Below are 24,037 nucleotides of genomic sequence, written 5' to 3'. Positions count from 1 at the left end.
TAATTCTCTGTCAATCAGACAAATGGAAATCCTATATAAATCCTTGACGTATATATTACATGTGTACTTCTTGACTTCTAATTGCATCAATTATCATATTTTTTGTTTTATTCTTTACATGAATTGTGGTCATGTTTTGGCCCTTGTATTTCTGGTTTGGAAAATTATTACTATATTTATCAAATGTGTGCAAAATTGTGACTACTTTCTTCTGGTCTGCTGTGTTCCAGATGGCTTTGATTATGGCATTTTTATCAGTTTGGGAATTTTCTGTCATATTTTAGTTGGGCACAAGGAAATGCAGGGAGTGGCAGGGTATGGAATTTGTGCAGTCAGATGAGTTTAGTTTATCTGTTCTATGTTCTATATTTCCTTATGGCAGGGGAGGGGGCTATTTAGCCCAAGGAGTCTGCGCCAACTATGAGCAATCCCTCACTTACCTCTCCGCAACATACTTTCTCTCTCATGCCCATCAACTTCCTCCTGGTTATTCTGCCACCCAGTTACACTAGGGGTGATTTACAGTTGGTCAATTAACCAAGCAGCAAGACTTTGAACAATGGAAAATAAAAGAAGGGAAAGAAAGAGATCGGACAGAGGATGCAAACTCCACAAAGACAGCACCTGACATTGGGATGCTGGAACTATACATCGACAGCATAAAATCCTACCCAGTAACGTGTAAAAATGGATGCCCTCTGCATGCATCAGGGTGGCCCAGATTTGGTGATTTTAAGGGGAATTTTCTTTTGGCATGAAGGGTGATTGGAGCCTGGAATATACTGCCTAAAGAGGTGGAAGAGGTTATTCTCAGAACATTTAAGAAACATCTAGATAAGTGCTTGGATTGTCAAGGCTGAGAAAGCTATAGATCTATTGTAGGTGAATGGGATTAAAGTAGATAGGTGCAACAGGCAGCATGGACGTGTTGGGCTAAAGGACCTGTTTCCAATGCAGTATGACTCTCTGGAAAAACTGAGCGGTGTTGTGACCCAGCAGTTTAAAGTTGTTAAAGTGTGTTTAGGTATAAGAGAAATGGTTGACTAACCACTATAGTTTACAAAATCATTCTGTTGGATGTATTTGTCTTCCACCCTCTGCTGTTTTCCTAACTTAATAATAATGATAATATATGTTATTGTCATTGCACATAAGTACAACAAGATTTGGTAGGCGGCTTCCATCCGATGTCATAACTTAAATAACTAATAAAATTTAGATTTAGATACCCCGAGAACATGGTTTGTAAAAATAACATTAAAACAGTCAAAACAGACTAAAGTGCAGATGTGTCTGTGCGACGTGACCATCCGAGGGAGACAGTCCATGGGGTGGGGGGCACTCAGCAGGGTCGATTCAGAGCCGCCTATAGCTCTGGGAATGAAGCTGTTCCTGAGTCTGGAGGTGCGGGCATAGAAGGCCTTGTAAAGTCTGCCGGAGGGAAGTAGTTCGAACAGTCCATTACAAGGGTGTGAGGAGTCTTTATGGATGCTGACGGCCTTCCTGAGGCACCGCTTCCTCAAGGAATGCAATTGTCCTGGTGACCTGTGACCCATTGTTCATTGATAAACTGTTGAATCCTTTGTTCAAAGTTCTAGTTTTTTTTTCTCTATCCATGATTCACTTTGTAATGTGAAATATTTTTTAAGCTGCCTATAATTCACTTTAGATACTAAATATGGTTGTTGTGAAATAGTATTACTTGCTGCAATTTTACCACTTATTTCATATGAAACTATTGCAATCTAATCTTAATGTTTTACATTTCTGAAAGTAACTTTAATTTTCTTTTTGATGCTAACTGGAGTTCTTTGCTCTTAATTAGGTGGAACCTGAGTTGCTGGCACAGAACAGAAGCCCAGAATCACACTCCAATTTAGGCTATCCAATGTCTAGATTTCACCGAAAAGACAATCTTGGTCAAAGGCAGCTAAATTTCCATCTTGCTTCTTCGCATCCACCGCCTGCACCTTACCACCACCCTTCTAATCGACAGTTCCCTCATCAGCACCCTGTACCTAGGCAGCCCTATCCAGTACAACAGCAACAGTTGCCACAGCAGCACAGCCAGTTGCCTCAGCAGCAGCCACCACAGCTCTCTCCTGCTTTTCCTCAGGCCCCTAACCACAGCTTTTTCCCCACTTCTCATTCCCATCCATCTCAGCATTCCCCAAACACTGATAACATGTGTCCGGATCAGCCCATCCCTGGTCTGGAGGGAGCAACCCCACTGAGGTCAGTTCCACACTTCAACGCCCCCCATAATCGCCCGTTCAATTTCATTGAAGACAATACCTCAGGAGCTGGGATGGGGGAAATTTTAGGTAAGCAGCATTTTGTGGATGATTCTAATTAATCTGCAGTGGAGGTTGACATTTCTAATACCGTTCAGCACATCTTAAATATGTTACGCACAGCATGCAAACTAAAGTATAACATTTCCCCAGGGAATTTGAGGAGCAAGTGAAGCTCGCAGTTTTAGTGTGCGGGTGCATGAAAGAGGACTCGCTCACAGAGCAGGCCAGTGGAGATTGAGACGACTTCAAAAAGATCTCCAAATTTCAGTTGCTTCTGGTTTATGAGCAAAGTGCTTGCGAATTCCATACATTCCTAAATCTGTATCGTTGCAGAAAGTATATTTCACTCCCCGTCTTTCATTTACATAAAAGCAAACTGCTTGCAGCTTTGGAGAAAGCAACAACAGCTTTGTGGCTTCAGATAAGCAACTATTTAAGTGAACAAGGGAGCGATGGACTTTGATGTGTTACAGTTATTTTTTAATTGGAAATAAAGGATGACGGGGAAATGGAATCTAGTATTCCCGGATTTTCATATAATTTCAGACAAGTATGGTGACAAATGGCCATCAACAGCACTTCTCGGATTCAGATTCAGATTCAATTTAATTGTCATTGTCAGTGTACAGTACAGAGGCAACGAAATGCATTTAGCATCTCCCTTGAAGAGCGACATAGCAAACGATTTGAATAAATAATAATAAGTGTCCGGGGGGGGGGGTGGTGATTGGCAGTCACCGAGGTACGTTGTTGAGTAGAGGTACGTTGTTGAGTATGAGTACGTTGAAGCATTGTGTGCAGTAATTTCCAATGTTGAATCTAATGTTGTCATTTGATATCAAATGGATATGCAGAGAATGGAGGGACATGGATCACATGCAGGCAGAGATTAGTTTAACTTGGCATCATGCTCGGCACAGACATTGTGGGTCGAAGGTCACGTTTCTGTGCTGTTCTATTTTCTAAGTTATCACTTTTTGCTTATTTTCCCTTATTCAATTGTACCATCATCTTCTTTGCAACTTTTTAATCTCTTTTACCATTGAATCTCATCTGTTTTTTACCCTAATAGGGAGAAAGGTTCATAAGTCACAGGAGTAGAATTAGCCCATTTGGCCAGTCAAGTCTACTCTGCCATTCAATCATGGTTGATGTATCTTTCCCTCTCAGCCTCATTCTCCTGCCTTTTGCCTGTAATCTTTGACACAATTACTAATCAAGGTTTTTTCCTTTGCCCTTTCTTTCCCATTTCCCTTTCAGTGTATCTTTATTTTATTTTCATCTCAAACATTTTCAATTCTAAAGAGGTCACTAGCCTGAAATGTGAACTGATTCTCTAAATTCAGGTACTGCCTGATCTAAATGTTTCTGGTATTTTTCTGTATTTGGTTCAGAAGCAAGGTCTTGCCTTTGATGTTTGAAAACAAACAATATTACATTTATGTGCAAGAGGAAGATTTACTCTGATGTGCCCAAAATCTCTCATCATCTAAAATATATAAACTTGCATGTTATGCTTGTGTCTTTAAGTAACTGGAGTCTGCTAATTGGTAGTGCGGCTTAAAGAAAAGTATTTTCTCCATCTTTTAAAGATAAGTTGTAAAATTGGTCATTTAAAGCATCCAACCATGTATTAATAATTGAAGGTAGACACAAAATGCTGGAGTAACTCAGCGGGTTAGGCAGCATCTCTGGAGAGAAGGAATGGGTGACGTCTCGGGTCGAGACCCTTCTTCAGACTGATGGCGGGGGCGGGACACAGATAGAATGTAGTCAGAGACAGTAAGACTAGTGGGAGAACTGGGAAGGGGATGGAGAGAGAAAGCAAGGGCTATCTGAAGTTAGAGATGTCAATGTTCATACCGCTGTGGTGTTTGAAACCAATTTCACAGTTTGAGCACATAATTTAAGTTGACAATTCAGTACTGCGCTGTTACATTGCTGGAGCGATGCTTATTAGATGAAACACTAGAATCCAAGGATCTGCATGATTCTTTAAAGATCTCACGCGACTTGGGGAGAAGCAGGGAGTTTCCCCAATGTTTTGAGCCGATGAGCAAAATGAGTGTGCGCCACTATTGCTAGTTATTAGTTCTGAACACAGTAAGTGAAAATAACAGTTTCTTGAGATGTGCTGAGGACATTTAAAATGTCACATAAATATGTTTGTCCATTTAATCAGAATTGGAAGGAGAGTTTCCCAGCTGACATTGAGAGTTGAGTTAAAATCTGGCAATAGAGTTGTTGGGATGTTTAGTGCTGTGCTTTGTGTTTCAGGACTGCTCTCCACTTACCTGATTGACTATCTAAACTTTTAGTTTTGTTGATCACTCTTGGTCAGGTCTAGTTGTCAGTGTAATCTCAGTTTGTTCCCATCCTTGATTTGGCTTGTAGATTCATTGCATACCAGCACAGCCGAAGACCTCATGAGGCAGCATTCAAGAATTCATCAGTGGAACGAGCATCAGGATTACGTCAATACAGGGAATCCATTATACCCTCAACAACTACAGCAGCTTGCTCACCCCTCCCAGCAACAAGTCAGGTATTCACAACATGCTCTCAAGGGCCAGTGGAAGCATGGCAATAATGCAGAAGATGAAAATGGGCCAACATATCAAAGGTAAAGTTGTAATTACTTTATGCCATATCATTTAAATGTTTAGCTTAGTTCAAGTTCAAGTGTTCAAGTGAGTTTATTGTCATGTGTCCCTGTATAGGACAATGAAATTCTTGCTTTGCTTAAGCACACAGAAAATAGTAGGCATTTACTACAAAACAGATAAATGTGTCCATATACCATGATATAAATATATACACACATGAATAAATAAACTGATAAAGTGCAAATAGCAGAGAGTGGTTATTAATAATCAGAGTTTTGTCCGAGCCAGGTTTAATAGCCTGATGGCTGTGGGGGAGTAGCTATTCCTGAACCTGGCTGTTGCAGTCTTCAGGTTCCTGTACCTTCTACCTGAAGGTAGCAGGGAGATGAGTGTGTGGCCAGGATGGTGTGGGTCTTTGATGAAACTGCCAGCCTTTTTGAGGCAGCGACTGCGATAATTCCCCTCGATGGAAGGAAGGTCGGAGCCGATGATGGACTGGGCAGTGTTTACTACTTTTCGTAGTCTTTTCCTCTCCAGGGCGCTCAAATTGTCGAACCAAGCCACGATGCAACCGGTCAGCATGCTCTCTACTGTGCACCTGTAGAAGTTAGAGTCTTCCTTGACAAACCGACTCTCCGTAATCTTCTCAGGAAGTAGAGGCACTGATGAGCTTTTTTTGATGAGCTTAGTTTAGAGATACCGCATGGAAACAGGCTCTTCAGCCCACCGAGTCCATGTCAACCACCCGTCAATAGCTGTGTGTTATCCCACTTTCTCACCCACTATCTACAAATTAGGGGCCATATTTACAGATGCCAATTAACCCACAAACCCACATGTCTTTGAGATGTGGGAGGAAACCGGAGGAATCCCATGCAGTCACAAAGAGAACATGCAAACTCTACATTGACAGCACCCGAGGTCAGGATCAAACACAGGTCTCGGGCATCATGAGGCAGGATTTCTGCCACTGCGTTACCCCAAAGTGCATTTGTTGTTGGTGCCAATCTTCTGGATATTTTAACATTAGCGCTGAGGTAGTTAGCGTTGAAGAACATTTCCAGAGTGAAACCTCGTATGGTCTTACACTGATTATCTGTGAAGGATAGCAAAACGTAAAACGGAACAATCATAACATTGTCTTGAAGTGACTAGCCACCAGCAATCCCAACCATCCTTCTTTGTAGAAGGTCCAACTCCAGTAATGGAGACTTTTCTTGTGACTCTGATAGTCAGGCTTTACAAGGGCTGCTTGAAGTCCTTCTCATTCAAATGTCAAGCATTCATTCTCATCTCATTTCATAAGTTCATGTCATAGGAGCAGAATTGGGCTATTTGGCCCATCAACGCTTGGCATTCAATCATGGCTGACCTATCTTTCCCTCTCAACTCCATTCTCTTGCCTTCTCCCTATAACCCATTTCAGGAATCCAACACGATCTGGAGTGAGGTTGGAAACTGATTCCTTCTTCAGACTGACCCAAAATATCACCCGTCCATGTTCTCGAGGGATGCAACATACCCTGCTGAGTTACCCCAGCACTTTGTATCTAGTTCAGCAAGGTCCAGATTCCATGCGCAGCTGACCTTCATCAGGCTATCTGGATACTACATTTTGCCTTCACACCCCTACCCTGGGAGATTAAATTAGATTGGGATTCCAGTTCTTGATTACTGTATTACAACCCTGCTGAAAGTCTTTGTTCATGGATGGTAATCAAAGGCTATATGAAATTAAATCGATAATTGACACATAATAGTGTTATATTTTTACAGATGGAATCATTTTAACCCAGAATCTTATGTGGTTGCTAGTAATTCAGGTCGGGGGGGGGGGGGGGGTTCCCCCCGCCATGGGTACCATGTAATCCCGTGCTACCTGCTCCATGGCCGGATAGTCGGCGTCTAAACCGTTTCCCCCACCTGGTTTGCCAGGTGAGGAGGGGGCTGTGAACCCCCAGCAGAACCAAAAACAAGACCTGCCAAAGGGCGGATGGGCTAGCGAGCCAATGGCCATCCACACTCAGTAGAAATTGCGGTCACTGTCGTACTGTAAGGCACCGTGCCCGCTGATGTTTTCAATGATAATGATGATGATGATGCTAGGAAATAATATTGACGCCTACATGCTGATTTGTGCCCTTTTCCTCCAGATTCCCAGGTTTGTTAAGAGAGATGCCAGCTTCGGATCAGAATGAAAATAAAGAACTTAATGAGATGCCCCTGCAGTCCCGATTATTGCAATACAGACAGATTCAGAGCAGAAACCCACCCGGACATCTCCCTGCACCTGTAAATCACAATAACCAGTTTTCCAATTTGAATGACAGTAATCCTTCCCTTGAAACCATCAACAATTCTGGCTTTCAGCAGCTTCCTCAGCAACCGATGTATAATCCTGCTTACCCTGTACCGTCAGGACACACGCCACCACCTTCTTCCAAGTACCTGCACCCCGAGGGCTCATGGACGCTTCCTTGTGTGCAACAGAACCACCTGATGGGGCAAAACATGCCGTATGGGGTTTCACAGTTGCCTCATCGAGCAGAGCCACATCCAATAATGTCTCTACAACAACAACAACAACAACAGCAACAACAACAGAACAATAGAGAGGACTCATTTCACCCAGCTTCTGCACGAACAGTATCTGTTTCTTCACTTCACAGCATAGAAAAGGTGAGAATCCTTTTGTCATTAACATCTGATTTAATTCTGCAAACTTTTTTTTGGGTTGATTACAGTTGGGAGGTTGGCAGAGGAGCATCTTAATGGCTAATCCCTCTCAACGATTGTGAATGTTGATTGCATTATCTCGGGGTGGTTTTCACAAACCAGTCGCAAAGACTGGTGCCAGCCTTGAATAACTTTGTGCATTTGGGTTGATTGTTAGAAAATATCACTTGTGCGATAGAATGGAATATATTTGGCATTGCATTGCGGCACAGTGGCGCAGCGGTAGAGTTGCTGCCTCATAGCGACAGAGACCCGAGTTCGATCGTAACTACAGGTGTTGTCAGTGTGGAGTTTGTACGTTCTTCCTGTGACCCTATCAGTTTTCTGTGGGTGTTCCGGTTTCCTCCCACTATGCAGGTCTGTAGATGAATTAGCTGCTGTAATATTGTCCCTTGTGTAGAATAGAATGGGTGATAGTAGGTCGGTGCAGCATTAGGACCCGTTTCCATGGTGACCTGGACAGCATTAGGACCTGTTTCCATCACTAAAACTAAAAACTAATTCATCTCCAGCTTTGTATCTATAGAAGATAACACGGGTCACCTTGTATTTGAATTGACAGCAGTTGAACTTCAGTGGTAATTGAGCACTTACAAGCAATTATGTACATTCCTTATCAAACCTGGAGATAAAAATATATTCTGGCATCTCATGATTGACTTTTCAGACTCTACTTTGGCTATTGTAACAGGACTATTCACCCACCCGCAACAGCAGCTTCTGCGTCTGAAGCAATCACCATTTCCTTCAAATGTTAAAAATATATAACAATAGCTTTCTTTCTTCAATACCCAATTGAGATTGTGTGAGAGTGTTTGAAGACTGGGTTGCCTGCACATATACTGCAGGAGAAATGCAGTTTAAAGGAGAACAAAAGGCATAGGAGTACCTGCCACATGAAGCATCTTCTATCATACTCTGAAAATAAAGTAAAGCTGAATTTCAAATTTTTTTTTTAAGTGTACTTTGGTTTTGTTTTGAATGCCTGAAGCATTTAGAAGTGGTCATCTTGCCAGCTTCAGTGTAAAGTGCTAATTCTCTTTGAAGTCACTGGAGTTAAGAGACACTGTTTTATCATCTCTGTGATCATCCTTTAAAAATGCTCCGTATGGAGGGTATATGGAATGAGCTGCCAGAGAAGGTAGTTGAAGCAGATACTATAACAACATTTAAAAGACACTTGGACAGTACATGGAGGTACAAAAGGTTTAAAGGTAGGTAGACAAAAATGCTGGAGAAACTCAGCGGGTGAGGCAGCATCTATGGAGTGAAGGAAATAGGCAATGTTTCGGGTCGAAACCCTTCTTCTGACTGGTGTGAGGGTGTGGGGGGGGGGGGGGGGGGGGGGGGGAAATAAGAAAGGAAGAGGAGGAGCCAGTGGGCTGAGGGAGAGCTGAGAAGGGGAGCAGAAAGTAAGGACGACCTGAAATTAGAGAAGTCAATGTTCATACCGCTGGGGTGTAAAATGCCCAAGCGAAATATGAGATGCTGCCCCCCCAATTTACGGTGGTCCTCACTCATGGAGGAGGCCCAGGACAGAAAGGTCAGATTCGGAATGGGAGGGGGAGTTGATTTGCTGAGCCACCGGGAGATCAGGTTGGTTATTGTGAACCGAGCGGAGGTGTTCGGCGAAGCGATTGCCAAGCCTACGCTTGGTCTCACCAATGTAGAGCAACTGACATCTAGAGCAGCGGATGCAATAGATGAGGTTGGAAGAGGTGCAGGTGAACCTCTGCCTCACCTGGAAAGACCACTTGGGCCCTTGAATGGAGTCAAGGGGGGAGGTAAAGCGACAAGTGTAGCATTTCTTGCGGTTGCAAGGGAAAGTGCCCAGAGAGGGGGTGGTATGGGTGGGAAGGGACGAATAGACCAGGGAGTTATGGAGGGAGCAGTCTTTGCGGAAAGCAGACGGGGGGGGAGATGGGAAGATGTGGCAAGTGGTGGGATTACGTTGGAGGTGGCGAAAATGTCGGAGGATTATTTGTTGTATGTGACGGCTGGTAGGGTGGAAGGCGAGGACAGGGGGGACTCTGCCCTTGTTACGAGTGGGGGGGATGGGGAATGAGAGCAGAGTCAGGGTATAGAAGGGACCCTGGTGAGAGCCTCATCTATAGTAGAAGAGAGGAACCCCCGTTCCCTGAAGAATGAGGACATCTCCTTAAAGGTATATCGGATAAATGCAAACGGGTGGTTCTAGCTTAAATGGGGTATCTTGTTCGGCATGGACAAGTTGGGCTGAAGGGTCAGTTTCGGTGCTGTATGGCTATATTCCAACAGCTTATCTTAACCAAAAAGTAAGGTTGTCCATTTGATTCTAGGGTGTTTCCATGATGGAATTCTATCCCTGAACCTCTTTACATATCTACCTCTCTCTCTCGCTCTCTCTCTCTCGCTGTCACTCTCTCTCACGCTCTCTCTGTCTCTTTTTTGTGTGTTTAGTTTTTGTGAAGTGCCTTGCATTTTCCTGCCATCCCGATGAGGCTAAGCATGTTGAACTAATTTGTAGAGAATACATCTCAAATCCAACATAATTCAGTTATTTATTCTGAACAAATAACTCTCACCATGCAGTAACTAAGTGAAATATTTTTGATGACCCACAAACACAGAACGATTAAAGGACTTGTTCATACATCTTTATGTACAGGGATATTGCCAGAGGACAGAATGTTTACACCCTTATACAAAAACGGGCATGGGTCAAAACCAGCAGTTACAGGCTGGTTCGAGTACCCTGGCTGCAGGACAAGTCCTAGAAACAATAATTAAGGACAGAATTTACAGATGCCCGGAGAAGCATGGATTTATTTGGGAAAGCTTGGCATGGAATTCGTTATAAACAGATTGTTTTTAAATAAGAATTTTTGATAAAGTCACTGAGAGAATTGATATGGTGTCTATAGGCTTGCATTGAAAGTCACTGTAGACCAAGTGGACCAAAGGGCCTGTTATATCTTGTATCTCCAATCTAAACTACACCCTTTGTATCAGGGGTTTCATTAACATGGATGCCGATTATCACTAAGGTAGTTTTCAAATGTACAGAAAACAAGTGTCTTGAACTGTGAGGAAGGTAGTAAACCTTCAAGGAGAGACACAAGAATGCAGATGCTGGAATAAACTTGAAGTGCTCATGGAATCTTATGGGTCAGGTTGACAAACAACTCTTTGGGCTGGGATCCTCCTTCAGACTTCGAGGTGATGTAGACAAGCTGATGGAATTGGTGGACAAATGGTAGCTGAGAATTGAAGAATGTGAAGTGTTACATTTTGGTCGGGAAAATGAGCAACGCAACCAACAAGTGAAAGTGACACTTGAGGGATCTGGCAACGCAGCGGTCTCTAATGCAACGATCTAACACATGTTTCAGCCTGAATGTTGGAAGAGTTGTACCAGGGCTCATGTTTCGTTGTCGTGCTCGGGGATTTGCAGAGAAGCCAGATGTTTGGCATCCTCGGAATGCTGCTTAATTTTTGAATCAAAATGAAGGTTTGGTGGGAAGAAGAATTCAGGTGCAGAGAATTGCACTTTTGAACTCTCTGCTATTTGTGGCATCTAGTTCGCATGATGTTGCTTGTTCATCTACCCAAGAGAATATAGTCTTTTAATATCTGCAGATTCTGCCCTGTACTGTTTGAATTTAACAAAACTGGTTAACCAGTTAAAGGACAAGACGCATCAATTGTTAAAGGGATAAATTCTGTTGATCACTTTTTTTAAAGAGATGATACTTTGTTTGTTTATACATAATACAGTTACACATGGCCCCACTCACAACATTTTTATTCTATATACAAGTGCTTTTAATGGGTCAATGGTATTTTATTGTCACATGTACCCAAATACAGTGACATTTTATTTTTTTATGCAGTTCAATAACAATCCTACAATGCATTGGGTACAATCGTATTAAGTGTAAGACAGTAGGGTGCACTGAGTCAGTATGCAAGATTCGTTACATTTTAGGCTCCTCCTTGCACCCTTCAAGTCCTTAGTGAATTGTAAATCCCGTATGGACGAATTTCCGTAATACAGGAATGACTGCATTTTGTCCATTGTTTTGACTCTCGTTTGGTGCTTCATCGGCTCTTTGTTCTCACCCAAGGAATTCTAACCCACAAAACTTTCCTGTCAGTTTAGGAGTTGTAACATTACATGGTCTCCTTAATAACCACAAAAGATTAAAAAGTGACAATTGCAGTTACTTTTGTTTGGCATCCTCAGCGTTTTGCCCATGATGCCCTTTCAGGAACAAACTGGCACAATGTGCAAGAATTTTTAATGTGCAGGTGTGTGACCCATGCCATTTTAACCTGCGTTTTGCCTCGGGCTGTCAGCGAGGTCAGCGAGAACATGACAGACAGACAGACATGTTCAACCCCTGTATCAGTGCAATTTCTGCAGCTTTGCTTTTAAATTCAATATGTACAGTGCCCTCCATAATGTTTGGGACAAAGACCCATCATTTATTATTTTGCCTCTGTACTCCACAATATTTGATTTGTAATAGAAAAAAATCACATGTGGTTAAAGTGCACATTGTCGGATTTTAACAAAGGCCATTTTATATACATTTTGGTTTCACCATGTAGAAATTACAGCAGTGTTTATACATTGTCCCCCCATTTCAGGGCACCATAATGTTTGGGACACAGCAATGTCATGTAAATGAAAGTAGTCATGTTTAGTATTTTGTTGCATTTCCTTTGCATGCAATAATTGCTTGAAGTCTGTGATTCGTGGACATCACCAGTTGCTGGGTGTCTTCTCTGGTGATGCTCTGCCAGGCCTGTATTGCAGCCATTTTTAGCTTATGCTTGTTTTGGGGACTAGTCCCCTTCAGTTTTCTCTTCAGCATATATAAGGCATGCTCAATTGGGTTCAGATCGGGTGACTTGGCCACTCAAGAATTTACAATTTTCTAGCTTTGAAAAACTCCTTTGTTGCTTTAGCAGTATGTTTGGATTCATTGTCTTGCTGTAGAATGAAGTGTAGCACAAAATAGATAGGATTTGTCTATACACTTCAGAATTCATTATGCTACTACCATCAGCAGTTGCATCATCAATGAAGATAAGTGAATCGGTACCTTCAGCAGCCATACATGCCCAGGCCATATCACTGTGTTTCACGGATGAGGTGGTATGCTTTGGATCTTGGGCAGCTCCTTCTCTCCTCCATACTTTGCTCTTGAAATCATTCTGATATAAGTTAATCTTCATCTCATCTGTCCACAAGACCTTTATCCAGAACTGTGGTTGCTCATTTAAGTATTTCTTGGCAAACTGGAACCTGGCCATCCTATTTTTGCAGCTAACCAGTGGTTTGCATCTTGCAGTGTAGCCTCTGTATTTCTGTTCATGAAGTCTTCTGCGGACAGTGGTCATTGACAAACCCACACCCGACTCCTGAAGAGTGTTTCTGATCTGTCGGACAGGTGTTTGGGGAGGTTTCTTTATTATAGAGAGAATTCTTTGGTCATTCAGCTGTGGAGGCCTTCCTTGTCCTGCCAGTCCCTTTGCAATTTGTAAATCATTTGTTATCAGTGCTCCCTTTCTTCTTAACAATGTTCCAAACAGTTGATTTTGGTCAGCATAAGGTTTGGCTGAGGTTTCTAACTCTAATTCTTGTCTCATAATGCCCTCTTTGGCTTTCATTGGCACAACTTTGGTCCTCATGTTGATAAACAGCAATAAAAGTTTCCAAAGGTGATGGAAATACTGGAGGAAAGACTAGATGCTGAGTGCTCTCTTATACCTGCATTAAGGAGGCAATTAAACACACCTGAGCAATTACAAACGCCTGTGAAGCCATGTGTCCCAAACATTATGGTGCCCTGAAATGGGGGGACTATGTATAAACACAGCTGTAATTTCTAAATGGTGAAACCGATATGTACAAAAATACCCTTTAATAAAATGTGACAATGTGCACTTTAACCACATGTGATTTATTTTGTTGCAAATCTCAAATTGTGGAGTACAGAGGCAAATAAGTAAATGATGGGTCTGTCCCAAACATTGTGGAGGGCACTGTGCAACACTTCAATTTCCTGAACCTGATGAGAGATGGGAAGCCGACTACTGATAGCATCTTTGAAGATGTCTTTGTGACTATCCTGTGTTACATTGTATGGAAGGTTCTTAACAATGCTCAGCATTTCTTTGTCTTCTTTTGCCTGGATTACTTTGATGTGCTTCATTAAACCTGACTGCATGTCACAATATTTTGTTCCCAATGAGCTTCAACGTTTCTTCAATTGCTCCTCACTTTCACTGTCTGCTTAACCAAATTACTTGAAACACAATCCAGAATTATCAATTATACCTGGTTAACTCGCCCCTTCCCACCCAAACCACCCCTTCCCACCCAAACCACTTCCTCCCCAGATACCTTCCCCTGCAACCGCAGAAGATGCAACACCTGTTGCTATACCTCCTCCCTCGGCTATGTCCAGGGACCTCGACAGTCCTTTCAGGTTAGGCAGAGATTCACTTGCACCTCCTCCAACCTCTGTATCCGTTGTTAAAGATGTGAACTCTTATATATCGGCGGGACCAAACGCAGACTGGGCAATTGTTTTGCGGAACACCTTCGCTCAGCCTGCATGAACCAACTTGATCTCCAGGTTGCTGAATACTTTAATTCTCCTTCCCATTCCTACACTGACCTTTCTGTCCTCAGTCTCCTCCATTATCAGTGAGGCTAAACGGAAATTGGAGGAACAGCGTCTTATGTTTCGCTTGGCCACCTTAGTGGTATGAATATTGATTTCTCTCACTTCAGATAGGCCCGGAATTCCCTCTCTCTCTATCCCTCCCCCACGCAAGTCGCAATATCTTCTCATTGTCTCCCTACAAACAGCTTACAATGGCCTGTTTCTTTACCATCGTTAATTTTTTTGCATATCTTTCATTCATTATTCTTTATCTCTCCACATCACCGTCTATATCTCACGTTTTCCTTATCCCTAACCAGTCTGAAGAAGTGTCTCGACCCGAAAAGTCACCCATTCCTTCTCTCCAGAGATTCTGCCTGTCCTGCTGAGTTATTCCAGCTTTTTGTGTCTTTCTTTGGTTAAAACCAGCATCTGCAGTTCCTTCTCACGCATATTATCAATTGGAAGTTTGTTTAGGATGAAAATGTAATTCAATGTCATGGTTCCTATTTTCCAGAGGTCAGGTTTCCAACAAATTAGCATTTGGGTCATCGACATCCACTGTCTTCCACATCACAGCCATTGTGTCTACTGCACTTTGGAAGTTTTACAACAACCTGGATTCGCATTGTTCTTTTGGGTTTTGTCAATTTCCTACACTTTAATGTACACCACCAGGTTCTCCCTGGCTCCCAATCAATCATCATGTCCTTTATGCTTGCTAATCCTCTCCTTCACTGCCTAATGACGTAGGCTTTTCATCTTGGCCATACACTGTGAGAGCTAAGTAGCTAACTTTGGAGGTAAGAAGAACTAATCTGTTAGCATTTCTCCTCCCATCACCCCGGATGTGGTACTCCGAGCAAACACCCTTGCCGCAAGCATTCTGATCCAACTTGGACCTTTGGCTCTAGCCCACAACAATTATTGGCAGTTCAGTGTTATTTGTTGCCCGAGAAAATTACAAATTAAGAGCACAAGTGGCACTCACATTCTGAAGCCTGTTGGCCATTTACTAAGACAATGATTGATCTGATTGTAATATGAGCTCTGTGTTCTCATTGATGTGGTGGACATCTTTGATGTGGTCATCTTGCTAATCAAGTGTCCATTTACCTTTGCCTCAAACATGATTTGTGCCTTTGAAAATAGACACTGTTCTTTACATGACTATTCCATGTTGAAAAATGGGAGCACTTCAGTATTTCTCTGCTACATGCAGAATATGGCATTGCTCCCAGTTATTGATGAATGAACATTTCTCACGAGATGTCCTGGCCCTTAACTGAGTGATATCCAGACTGCATGCAGCATGTGCACATCAGCACTCTGATCATATGGTGGTTCTAAACTCATGGCTGCACCAGGCCAGCAACGTGAAGCAACCAAAACATCTCAACTTTTGGTGATGCTTCGAAAGGGTTTGCATTTCTGAATGCGTTCCCAAACATAAACTCTAATGCAGTAACAGCTTTGCTGAATATGTTTGGCGATGTTGCACATAAATCAGTCTCATAGCACATGATCAAAGAGTGCATCCCAGTTGCAATGGCATGATAGATTGTTGAATTAAATTATGTCTTCTTGGACCTCTGGCTGTGCATGCTAAATTTAAGGCATTTGAGCATTTCTGAAGGTGCTTGGTTAAAATGGTTCCATGGGAGTTTCACGCCCTGTTAAGTAGTTTTTCAGATGCTCAATTAACCAGTGTCCAGGAGGCATTCAAACCAACCTTCACCAAAGGTATTGCTTAAAATAGACAATAGGTGTAGGAGTAGGCTATTCGGCCCTTCGAGCCAGCACTGCCATTCAATGTGATCATGGCTGATCAGTACCCCGTTCCTGCCTTCTTCCCATATCCCCTGACTTCGCTATCTTTAAGAGCCCTATCTAGCTCTCTCTTGAAAGTATCCAGAGCACTGGCCCCCATCGCCCTCTGAGGCAGAGAATTCTACAGACTCACAACTCTCTGTGTAAAAAAGTGTTTCCTCTTCTTCATTCTAAATGGCTTAGCCTTTATTCTTAAACTGTGGCCCCTGGTTCTGGACTCCCCCAACATTGGGAACATGTTTCCTGCCTCTAGCGTGTCCAGTCCCTTAATAATCATATGTTTACCCTCTCATCCTTCTAAATTCCAGAGTATAAAAGCCCAGCCGCTCCATTCTCTCAACAAATGACAGTCCCGCCATCCCGGGAATTAACCTTGTGAACCTACGCTGCACTCCCTCAATAGCAAGAATGCTCACAGGTTGCTGCAATTTTCTCCCCAACGTTCCTGCCTACTAATTCTACGAATCAGTTGGTGCAGAAAAACTTTTCCATCTCCAATGCTAATTGCTTCCCACATCTTGTCACATCAAGTAACCTTTCAAATGTATCCAGCATGTGCTTGGCTTGCAGCTGCTCCGTGGGTGGTTTAATCGCTCATCCCTGGGTCAGTTCCTTGGACATGTCTTCATACAATATTCTCAAACTCACCCAGTCTCGCATTCTCTATGCATTGTTGTATGCCATTTACATAACCAATGTGGAAACTGGGTTCCCTGCATGACTGAGAGTTGAACAAATTCATACAAAGTTGAGGCAGCTTCAGGCAAACACAAAGTCCCTCAAAGTCTGTGCAGAGAGCACAGTGTGCAACCTGGCACGTTGCCTGTCCATTCCATCCCCAGATGCTGCCTGACCTGCTGAGTTCTACCACTACTTTGTTTTGCTCATGAAACTGAGGCCGCAGCTTTAAAGCCCTGTCCCACGGTACAAATTCATTCCAAGAGCTCTCCCGAGTTTGCCCTGATTCGAACTCGGAGATTTACGGTAATGGCCACTCGTCGGTACTCGGGGCTCTCGTGGACATTTTTCAACGTTGAAAAATCTTCATGAGTCTTCCTGTGCTTACCTGCCGTTAGCAAATCTTCCCGAGTACCTGCCATTAGCGCTAAGAGACGTCCCCGAGCTCCGACGTACCCGCTGTGTTCATTCTCCGTGCTTACCACGAGTTTGATTTTTTTTAAACTCGGGAGAGCTCTTGGAATGAACTCGTACCGTGGGACAGAGCTTTTAATGTAGCACATGATGACAGGCTGGTAAATGTTTAGTTTAAAGATACAGCATGGAAACAGGCCCACCGAGTCCACGCTGACCATGATCAGCTGTTCACACGAGTTCTGTGTTGTCCCACTTTCTCATCCACTCCTTACAAACTATGGGAAATTTACAGAGACCAATTACCTACAAACCCACACATCTTTGGAATATGAGAGGGACCCAGAAGAAACCCACGCGGTCACAGGGAGAACATGCAACCTCCGCAGAGACAACACCCGAGGTCAGGATCGAACACTGGTCTCTGGCGCTGTGAAGCAACGGCTGTACCAGCTGCGCCACTGCACCATGTTGATGTTCAGTTGATGCAAGACACTGATAGCAAACACGCAGGATCTGCAAGCATTTAGGAAGGCCTACATTATGCAGGGATTTTAGTAGCGAATAAAGATGTCTTTCCACAATCATATAGGACAATGGTAAATCTGCAGGAAAGAACTGCAGATGCTGGTTTAAATCGAAGGTAGACACAAAATGCTGGAGTAACCAGCAGGACAAGTAGCATCTCAAAAGAGAAGCAATGGGTGACATTTCGGGTCGAGTCTGAAGAAGGATCTCGACCCGAAACATCACCCATTCCATCTCTCCAGAGATGCTGCCTGTCCCGCTGAGTTACTCCAACATTTTGTGTTTATCATGGTAAATCTGCACCTGGTTTTGCTGTTCTTACCCAAGAAATGATGTACCTGGCATAGAGGGATTCACCATACTAGCGCCAGTGTTGGCAAGTTGGCTACGTGAAAACAAATAGAGTTGACCGAGCACGAGTTCTCAGCAGTTTACAGAAATTAAAAGCGATATTGTTGACATTTACAAAACTCTTTCAGGGTAAATGCAAGGAATATACTTGCCTGTCCAGATGCGTCTGGGCATAAAATAAAGGCTCAGAATAAAGCTTGCATTTAGAAATGAGATTTTCTCTCATCCTTTCTTGATTAACTCTGTTTTGTGTGGCAGATTCTATACCATAGCACCATTACGGAATCTAGCAATTTCGAACTATCATTGCTTTTGCATCCTCTATCTTTACAGTCATCTCTTTTAAAACTCTGGAATGGGGACCGTAAATGTCAGTACTGTAAATGTCTCCACTACAGCTATTTTAATCCCCTTCTTCAGTATCCACCTATCACTTTCCAGGTTTTGTCCTACTGCATCCCTTTCCTAGGTTTCTCCCACCTTACTACAATCAGTCTGAAGAAGGGTTCCAACCCAAAACATCACCTGTCCATTCTCTCCACAGATGCTGCCCTGACCAGCTGAGTTACTCTAGCACTTTGTGCTTTGTCAAAATTCCAGCATCTGTAGTTCCTTGCATCTCTGCTATTTTAATATTAGTTTAAGCTCAGTAATATTGAATATATAACACGCTACCTTGTTTCCATTATCATTCCCCCTGTGTCTGCCTTTATGGGACCATATCTTCATATTGCTGCTCTATTTAAGAATAGGAACTCTTGTTATTTTTAGCGTTTCATGCTGATTTGTTCTCATTCTGTTTTCTGCCGAACAATTTTAATAGCCATCCTTTGCTGATTTCTAAAACTTTCTGAAGTCTTTCTGATAACTTTATAAACTTATTTTAATGTGAAACTCTTTAATCTTTCAATTTAGTCTCAAGGAATAATTTATTTTGGAGTTAATTTCTATTAGGTTTTAATTTATTGTGAATGTAATAATGCAAAAGATTTGATGCCCAAGAGGAATTTTTGTTTCTCTCACGGTCGAGAACTCGGAGTCATACAGCGCAGAAACGGGCTCTTCGGCCCAACTTTACTTGGCTCATGATCACACGAATGGTGTTTCCAGCAACTTGCGTTTCGTTTCAAGGTTTTTTTCCTGCTATGAATTTTGTTCTGACCAATATAAATATTAATATAGTCTTCCTTCTGTCAAATGCTTTGAATTTAGTCACATGAAAAGTGAAGCCCTGGTTTCTGAGAGAATTAACTGGAGTCCAGCCGTTACTGTGAATATAACTTGTTACCCAACCTAATACACGGCCTCAACATCCCCTGATGTGAAGTGGGATGTGGGGTTTCACAAATCAAGGCATTGTTCCAGTTTAGTTTATTGTCATGTGTACTGGGGTACAGTGAAAAGCTTTTTTGTTGCGTGCTAGTTAGTCAGCGGAATGACTACGCATGATTACAATCAAGCCGTCCACATTGTATAGATACAGGATAAGGTGAATAATGGTTAGTTGAAAATAAAGTCCAATTAAAGATAGCCCAATGTTCTCCAATGAGGTAGATGGTGGGTCAAGGCCGCACTCTAGTTAGCGATGAGATGGTTCAGTTGCCTGAAAGCAGCTGGGAAGAAACTGTCCCTGAATCTGGAGGTGTGCGTTTTCGCACTTCTGTACCCCTTGCCTGATGGGAGAGTGGAGAAGAGGGAGTGTCCAAAGTGAGAATCATCCTTGATTATGTTGTTGGATTTGCCGAGTCAGCGTGAAGTGTAGATGGCATCAATGGAAGGGAGGTTGGTTTGCGTGATGGACTGCGATGTGCCCACATTTCTCTGCAATTTCTTGCAGTCTTGCCCGGAGCTGTGGTGCATCCCAATAAAATGCTTTCTATGGCACATCTGTCGAAGTTGGTGAGAATTGTTTGGGACGTGCCGAACTTTCTAAGTCTTCTACGGAGGAAGAGTTGTTGATGTGCTTTCTTGGTCATTGCTTCAATGTGGCTGGTCTGGGACAAGTTCCTGTTTGCTATCCATTTGCTTCTGCTGTAAAGTGGAGATTGTGCTTAACTTGGCTCTGTCGTCGACAGTGCTGTTTTGAAAATTGTTAGTTTGTATTCCTTCTCATAACATAAAACTAGAGGTTGTACATAGAATGGATTACGGTATTACATAGTTGGCACCTAAAATTAGGTTCCACTGTACTGTTTTGTACTGTATTGACTTCTAATAAAATAAACAAAACAAAAAAAAACAAAAAAAAAGAAAATTGTTAGTTTGTGAGATGTGGACAGTGCTGGTTCACTTTGTGACGGTGGTGGTAAACCACTGCCTTGTATCCCTGCAGGCATTGTATTGCATGCAATCCCCCCATGGATAGCTAAAGGATTCTAAGATTTTGACCAAGCAATGATGAAAGGATGGTAGTCTATTTCTAAAAGGGATGATATATGACTCTTGGGGGACTTATCTGCCTGCTGCACAGATTTGTGAAGTGCTTTCAAAAGGCATGAGACAAGATGCTACTGTGCATCTCTTGGAGAACGCCGACAACATCCATAAATCACAAGTGAATGTCCAATATACTGAATGTGTGGGAAGGAACTGCAGATGCTGGATTACACCAAAGAGACACACAAAATGCTGGAGTAATTCAGCGGGTCAGGCACCATCTCTGGAGAAAAGGAATAGGTGATATTTCAGGTCGAGACCCTTCTTCAGACCGAGTGTCCAATGTACACATAGAAACATAGAAAATAGGTGCAAAAGTAGGCCATTCGGCCCTTCGCGCCTGCACCGCCATTCAATATGATCATGGCTGAGTATCCTGTACCTGCCTTCTCTCCATACCCCCTGATCCCTTTAGCCACAAGGGCCACATCTAACTCCCTCTTAAATATAGCCAATGAACTTGACTGTACACTTGACTGTATGACCAACAATTCTGTTTCACCACAAAAACAGCTATTCACTCTTAATCTCATCAATGTTGCTATTGATATTCCTCACAAGCTATTTCCCAACTCTGGGACGATTCTTGTGAATCTTTACTGCACCCTCTCAAGAACCTTTGCTTCCTTTCAAAATAATGATAATCAGAATTGGACTCAAGATTCCAACTGTGCAAAAACTGGCGTTTTGTACAAGTTCAAAATAACTCCCCTGCCTTTGCAGAACACCAAGTGCTGAAGAAACTCAGTGGGTCAGGCAGAACCGCTGAAGGACATCGATAGGTGATGTATTTTCAGGACCATTTTTTGGACTGACCCTGCCTTGGTATTTTGTCACTATTTATTGATCCCAAATTTCCATATGCTTTCCCCATCCACTCCTAACATGTACATAAATCACAAAAAAACGAAGGCCGTGTAGTCTCAGGTCCCTCTATTCCTTGACGTTTTCTCGAACTGTAAGATTCTTGGTCCTTGTTACACAATTGTCTCTTTTTTTTCTCTGCTGAAGTGTATCACTGCACACTACTCTGCATTAAAATTTCATTAGCCCTCTCAGCTGTCCAAACATAAAAGCCAGTTTCACATTCTAACTACTCCCTGGATTATTCAAGCTTAATTTTCAAAATACAAGAATTAGGGAAAGAATTTGTTATTTTAAGCACTGGAAGTTTCTGGAATGTATGTTCATCGGCAGGGAGCACAGAAATTGTGACAGCTAATGCCACTGCGAGCTATCAAAAATAGTGATGGGTTCAGTAATTTCCTATCTTGCTTGGTTGTAATATATATTTTATATTTGTTTAAACTGCTTGCATGGAGTCTCGTCAAGTTTATCATCAACTAAAAATTCTGTACCGTTGGGAAATGGAAATGTCACACCAGGTACCACGGTGCATGTCAGAACAATTTATGGACATCTTGCAAACAATTTGGCAAATGTTGTACAGTTGTACAGTCCCATAATGTTTGGGACAAGGAACCGTCATTTATTTATTTGCCTCTGTCCTCCACAATTTGAGATTTGTAATAGAAAAAAATCACATGTGGTTAAAGTGCACATTGTCAAATTTTAATAAAGGCCACTTTTATACATTTTGGTTTCACCATGTAGAAATTACAGCAGTGTTTATACATTGTCCCCCCATTTCAGGGCACCATAATATTTGGGACACAGCAATGTCATGCAAATGAAAGTAGTTGTTTAGTATTTTGTTGCATATCCTTTGCATGCAATGATTGCTTGAAATCTGCGATTCATGGACATCACCAGTTACTGGATGTCTTTGGTGATGCTCTGTCATGCCTGTGTTGCAGCCATCTTTAGCTTATGCTTGTTTTGGGGGCTAGTCCCCTTCAATTTTCTCTTCAGCATATAAAAGGCATGCTCAATTGGGTTCAGATCGGGTGTTTGACTTGGCCACTCAAGAATTGACAATTTTTTAGCTTTGAAAAACTCCTTTGTTGCTTTAGCAGTATGTTTGGGATCATTGTCTTGCTGTAGAATGAACTGCTGGCCAATGAGTCTCATCTGTCCACAAGACCTTTTTCCAGAACTGTGGTTGCTCTTTTAAGTACTTCTTGGCAAACTGTGACCCAGCCATCCTATTTTTGCAGCTAACCAATGATTTGCAGCTAACCAATGATTTGCATCTTGCAGTGTAGCCTCTGTATTTCTGTTCATGAAGTCTTCTGCAGACAGTGGTCATTGAGAAATCCATACCTGACTCCTGAAGAATGTTTCTGATCTGTCGGACAGGTGTTTGGGGATTTTTCTTTATTATAGAGAATTCGTCTGTCATCAGCTGTGGAGGTCTTCCTTGGCCTGCCAGTCCCTTTGCGATTAGTAAGCTCACCAGTGCTCTTTTTCTTCTTAATGATGTTCCAAACAGTTGATTTTGGTAAGCCTAAGGTTTGGCTGATGTCTCTAACAGTTTTACTCTTGTTTCTGAGTCTCATAATGGCTTCTTTGACTTTCATTGGCACAACTTTTGTCCTCATTGATAAACAGCAATAAAAGTTTCCAAAGGTGATGGAAAGACTGGGGGGGGGTTCATGTATAAACACAGCTGTAATTTCTACATGGTGAAACCAAAATGTCTTTTGTTTTCTATTACAAATCTCAAATTGTGGAGTACAGAGGCAAATAAATGATGAGTATTTGTACCAAACATTATGGAAGGCACTGTATCTATTGTGAAAATTTTTAATGGGAGCGTTAAATGGAAAAAAAGAATTACAATTGCTTGCCTTGAGGCCAGAGGAAGTTAAACAGTAATTATACCATTTTTATATTGAACAAGTCAATCTTTAAAATGAAGCAAATCAGTTATCTTCGGCCACACAGTAATATCAGCATCTCGGACAAGATGTCACATCAATGCGCTCTCCACTCTTTCTAGGCAATGTGCTCCTGCTCAGCTTAGTTTCAACACCAAGTGCTTGACTTTGTCAGTTTCGCTGTTCCTCACTTGTGCCGTTGCTGACGGCTGGGCAGTTCTCAGCTGCCCGTAACTGTCCTTCCATGGAGAGCTGAGCTGAGACTGTACCAAGATCATTTTTTGTAGAAAGCACACTGGTGAAATCAGATGTCTGTTCCATCAACCTACTCATGCTTTATATATGCCCATATCCTCAAGATGACAATATTATCCATTGCATCATTTGATGTAAGGTTGGTGTCAACAGAAAATACATTTCAAAAATTCACCTGGTTTATATTCAAAACATGAACATAAAGTTTTTTTTGACATCAACTGAACAAAATAACATTTAGGGGACATACAGAGATCGAGGGTGGTAGACAATGTCATATAGTTGATGCTTTATTGTTTAATTCACTTCCACATCTCTAATTATCATATTATGTATATTTGCCTTCATTCAATGCTTCTGACTGGGGTAAAATACATTTACTTGATTGTTCATAAAATCCTTCATAGAATAAACAAAATTCAGATAATGCACAGAAGTGCCTTTGCACTGCAAGAAATATTGGACCC

General features: G+C 42.2%; 1 protein-coding gene across 3 annotated transcripts in view; it reads left to right on the top strand.

Moving 5' to 3' along the window:
- Positions 1-24,037, top strand: part of helz (helicase with zinc finger) — a 174,593-nt gene that overhangs the window by 134,129 nt on the left and 16,427 nt on the right. For all 3 annotated transcript variants that reach the window (XM_055653763.1, XM_055653760.1, XM_055653762.1), the window contains 3 exons: positions 1,826-2,324; positions 4,692-4,920; positions 7,057-7,582. In XM_055653763.1, the coding sequence (XP_055509738.1) occupies positions 1,826-2,324; positions 4,692-4,920; positions 7,057-7,582 (1,254 nt within the window). The remainder of the gene's footprint in view (positions 1-1,825; positions 2,325-4,691; positions 4,921-7,056; positions 7,583-24,037) is intronic.

This window comes from Leucoraja erinacea, chromosome 23, assembly GCF_028641065.1.
Source record: "Leucoraja erinacea ecotype New England chromosome 23, Leri_hhj_1, whole genome shotgun sequence".
Lineage (NCBI taxonomy): Eukaryota > Metazoa > Chordata > Chondrichthyes > Rajiformes > Rajidae > Leucoraja > Leucoraja erinaceus.
This window is presented reverse-complemented; position numbering and strand designations above follow the sequence as displayed.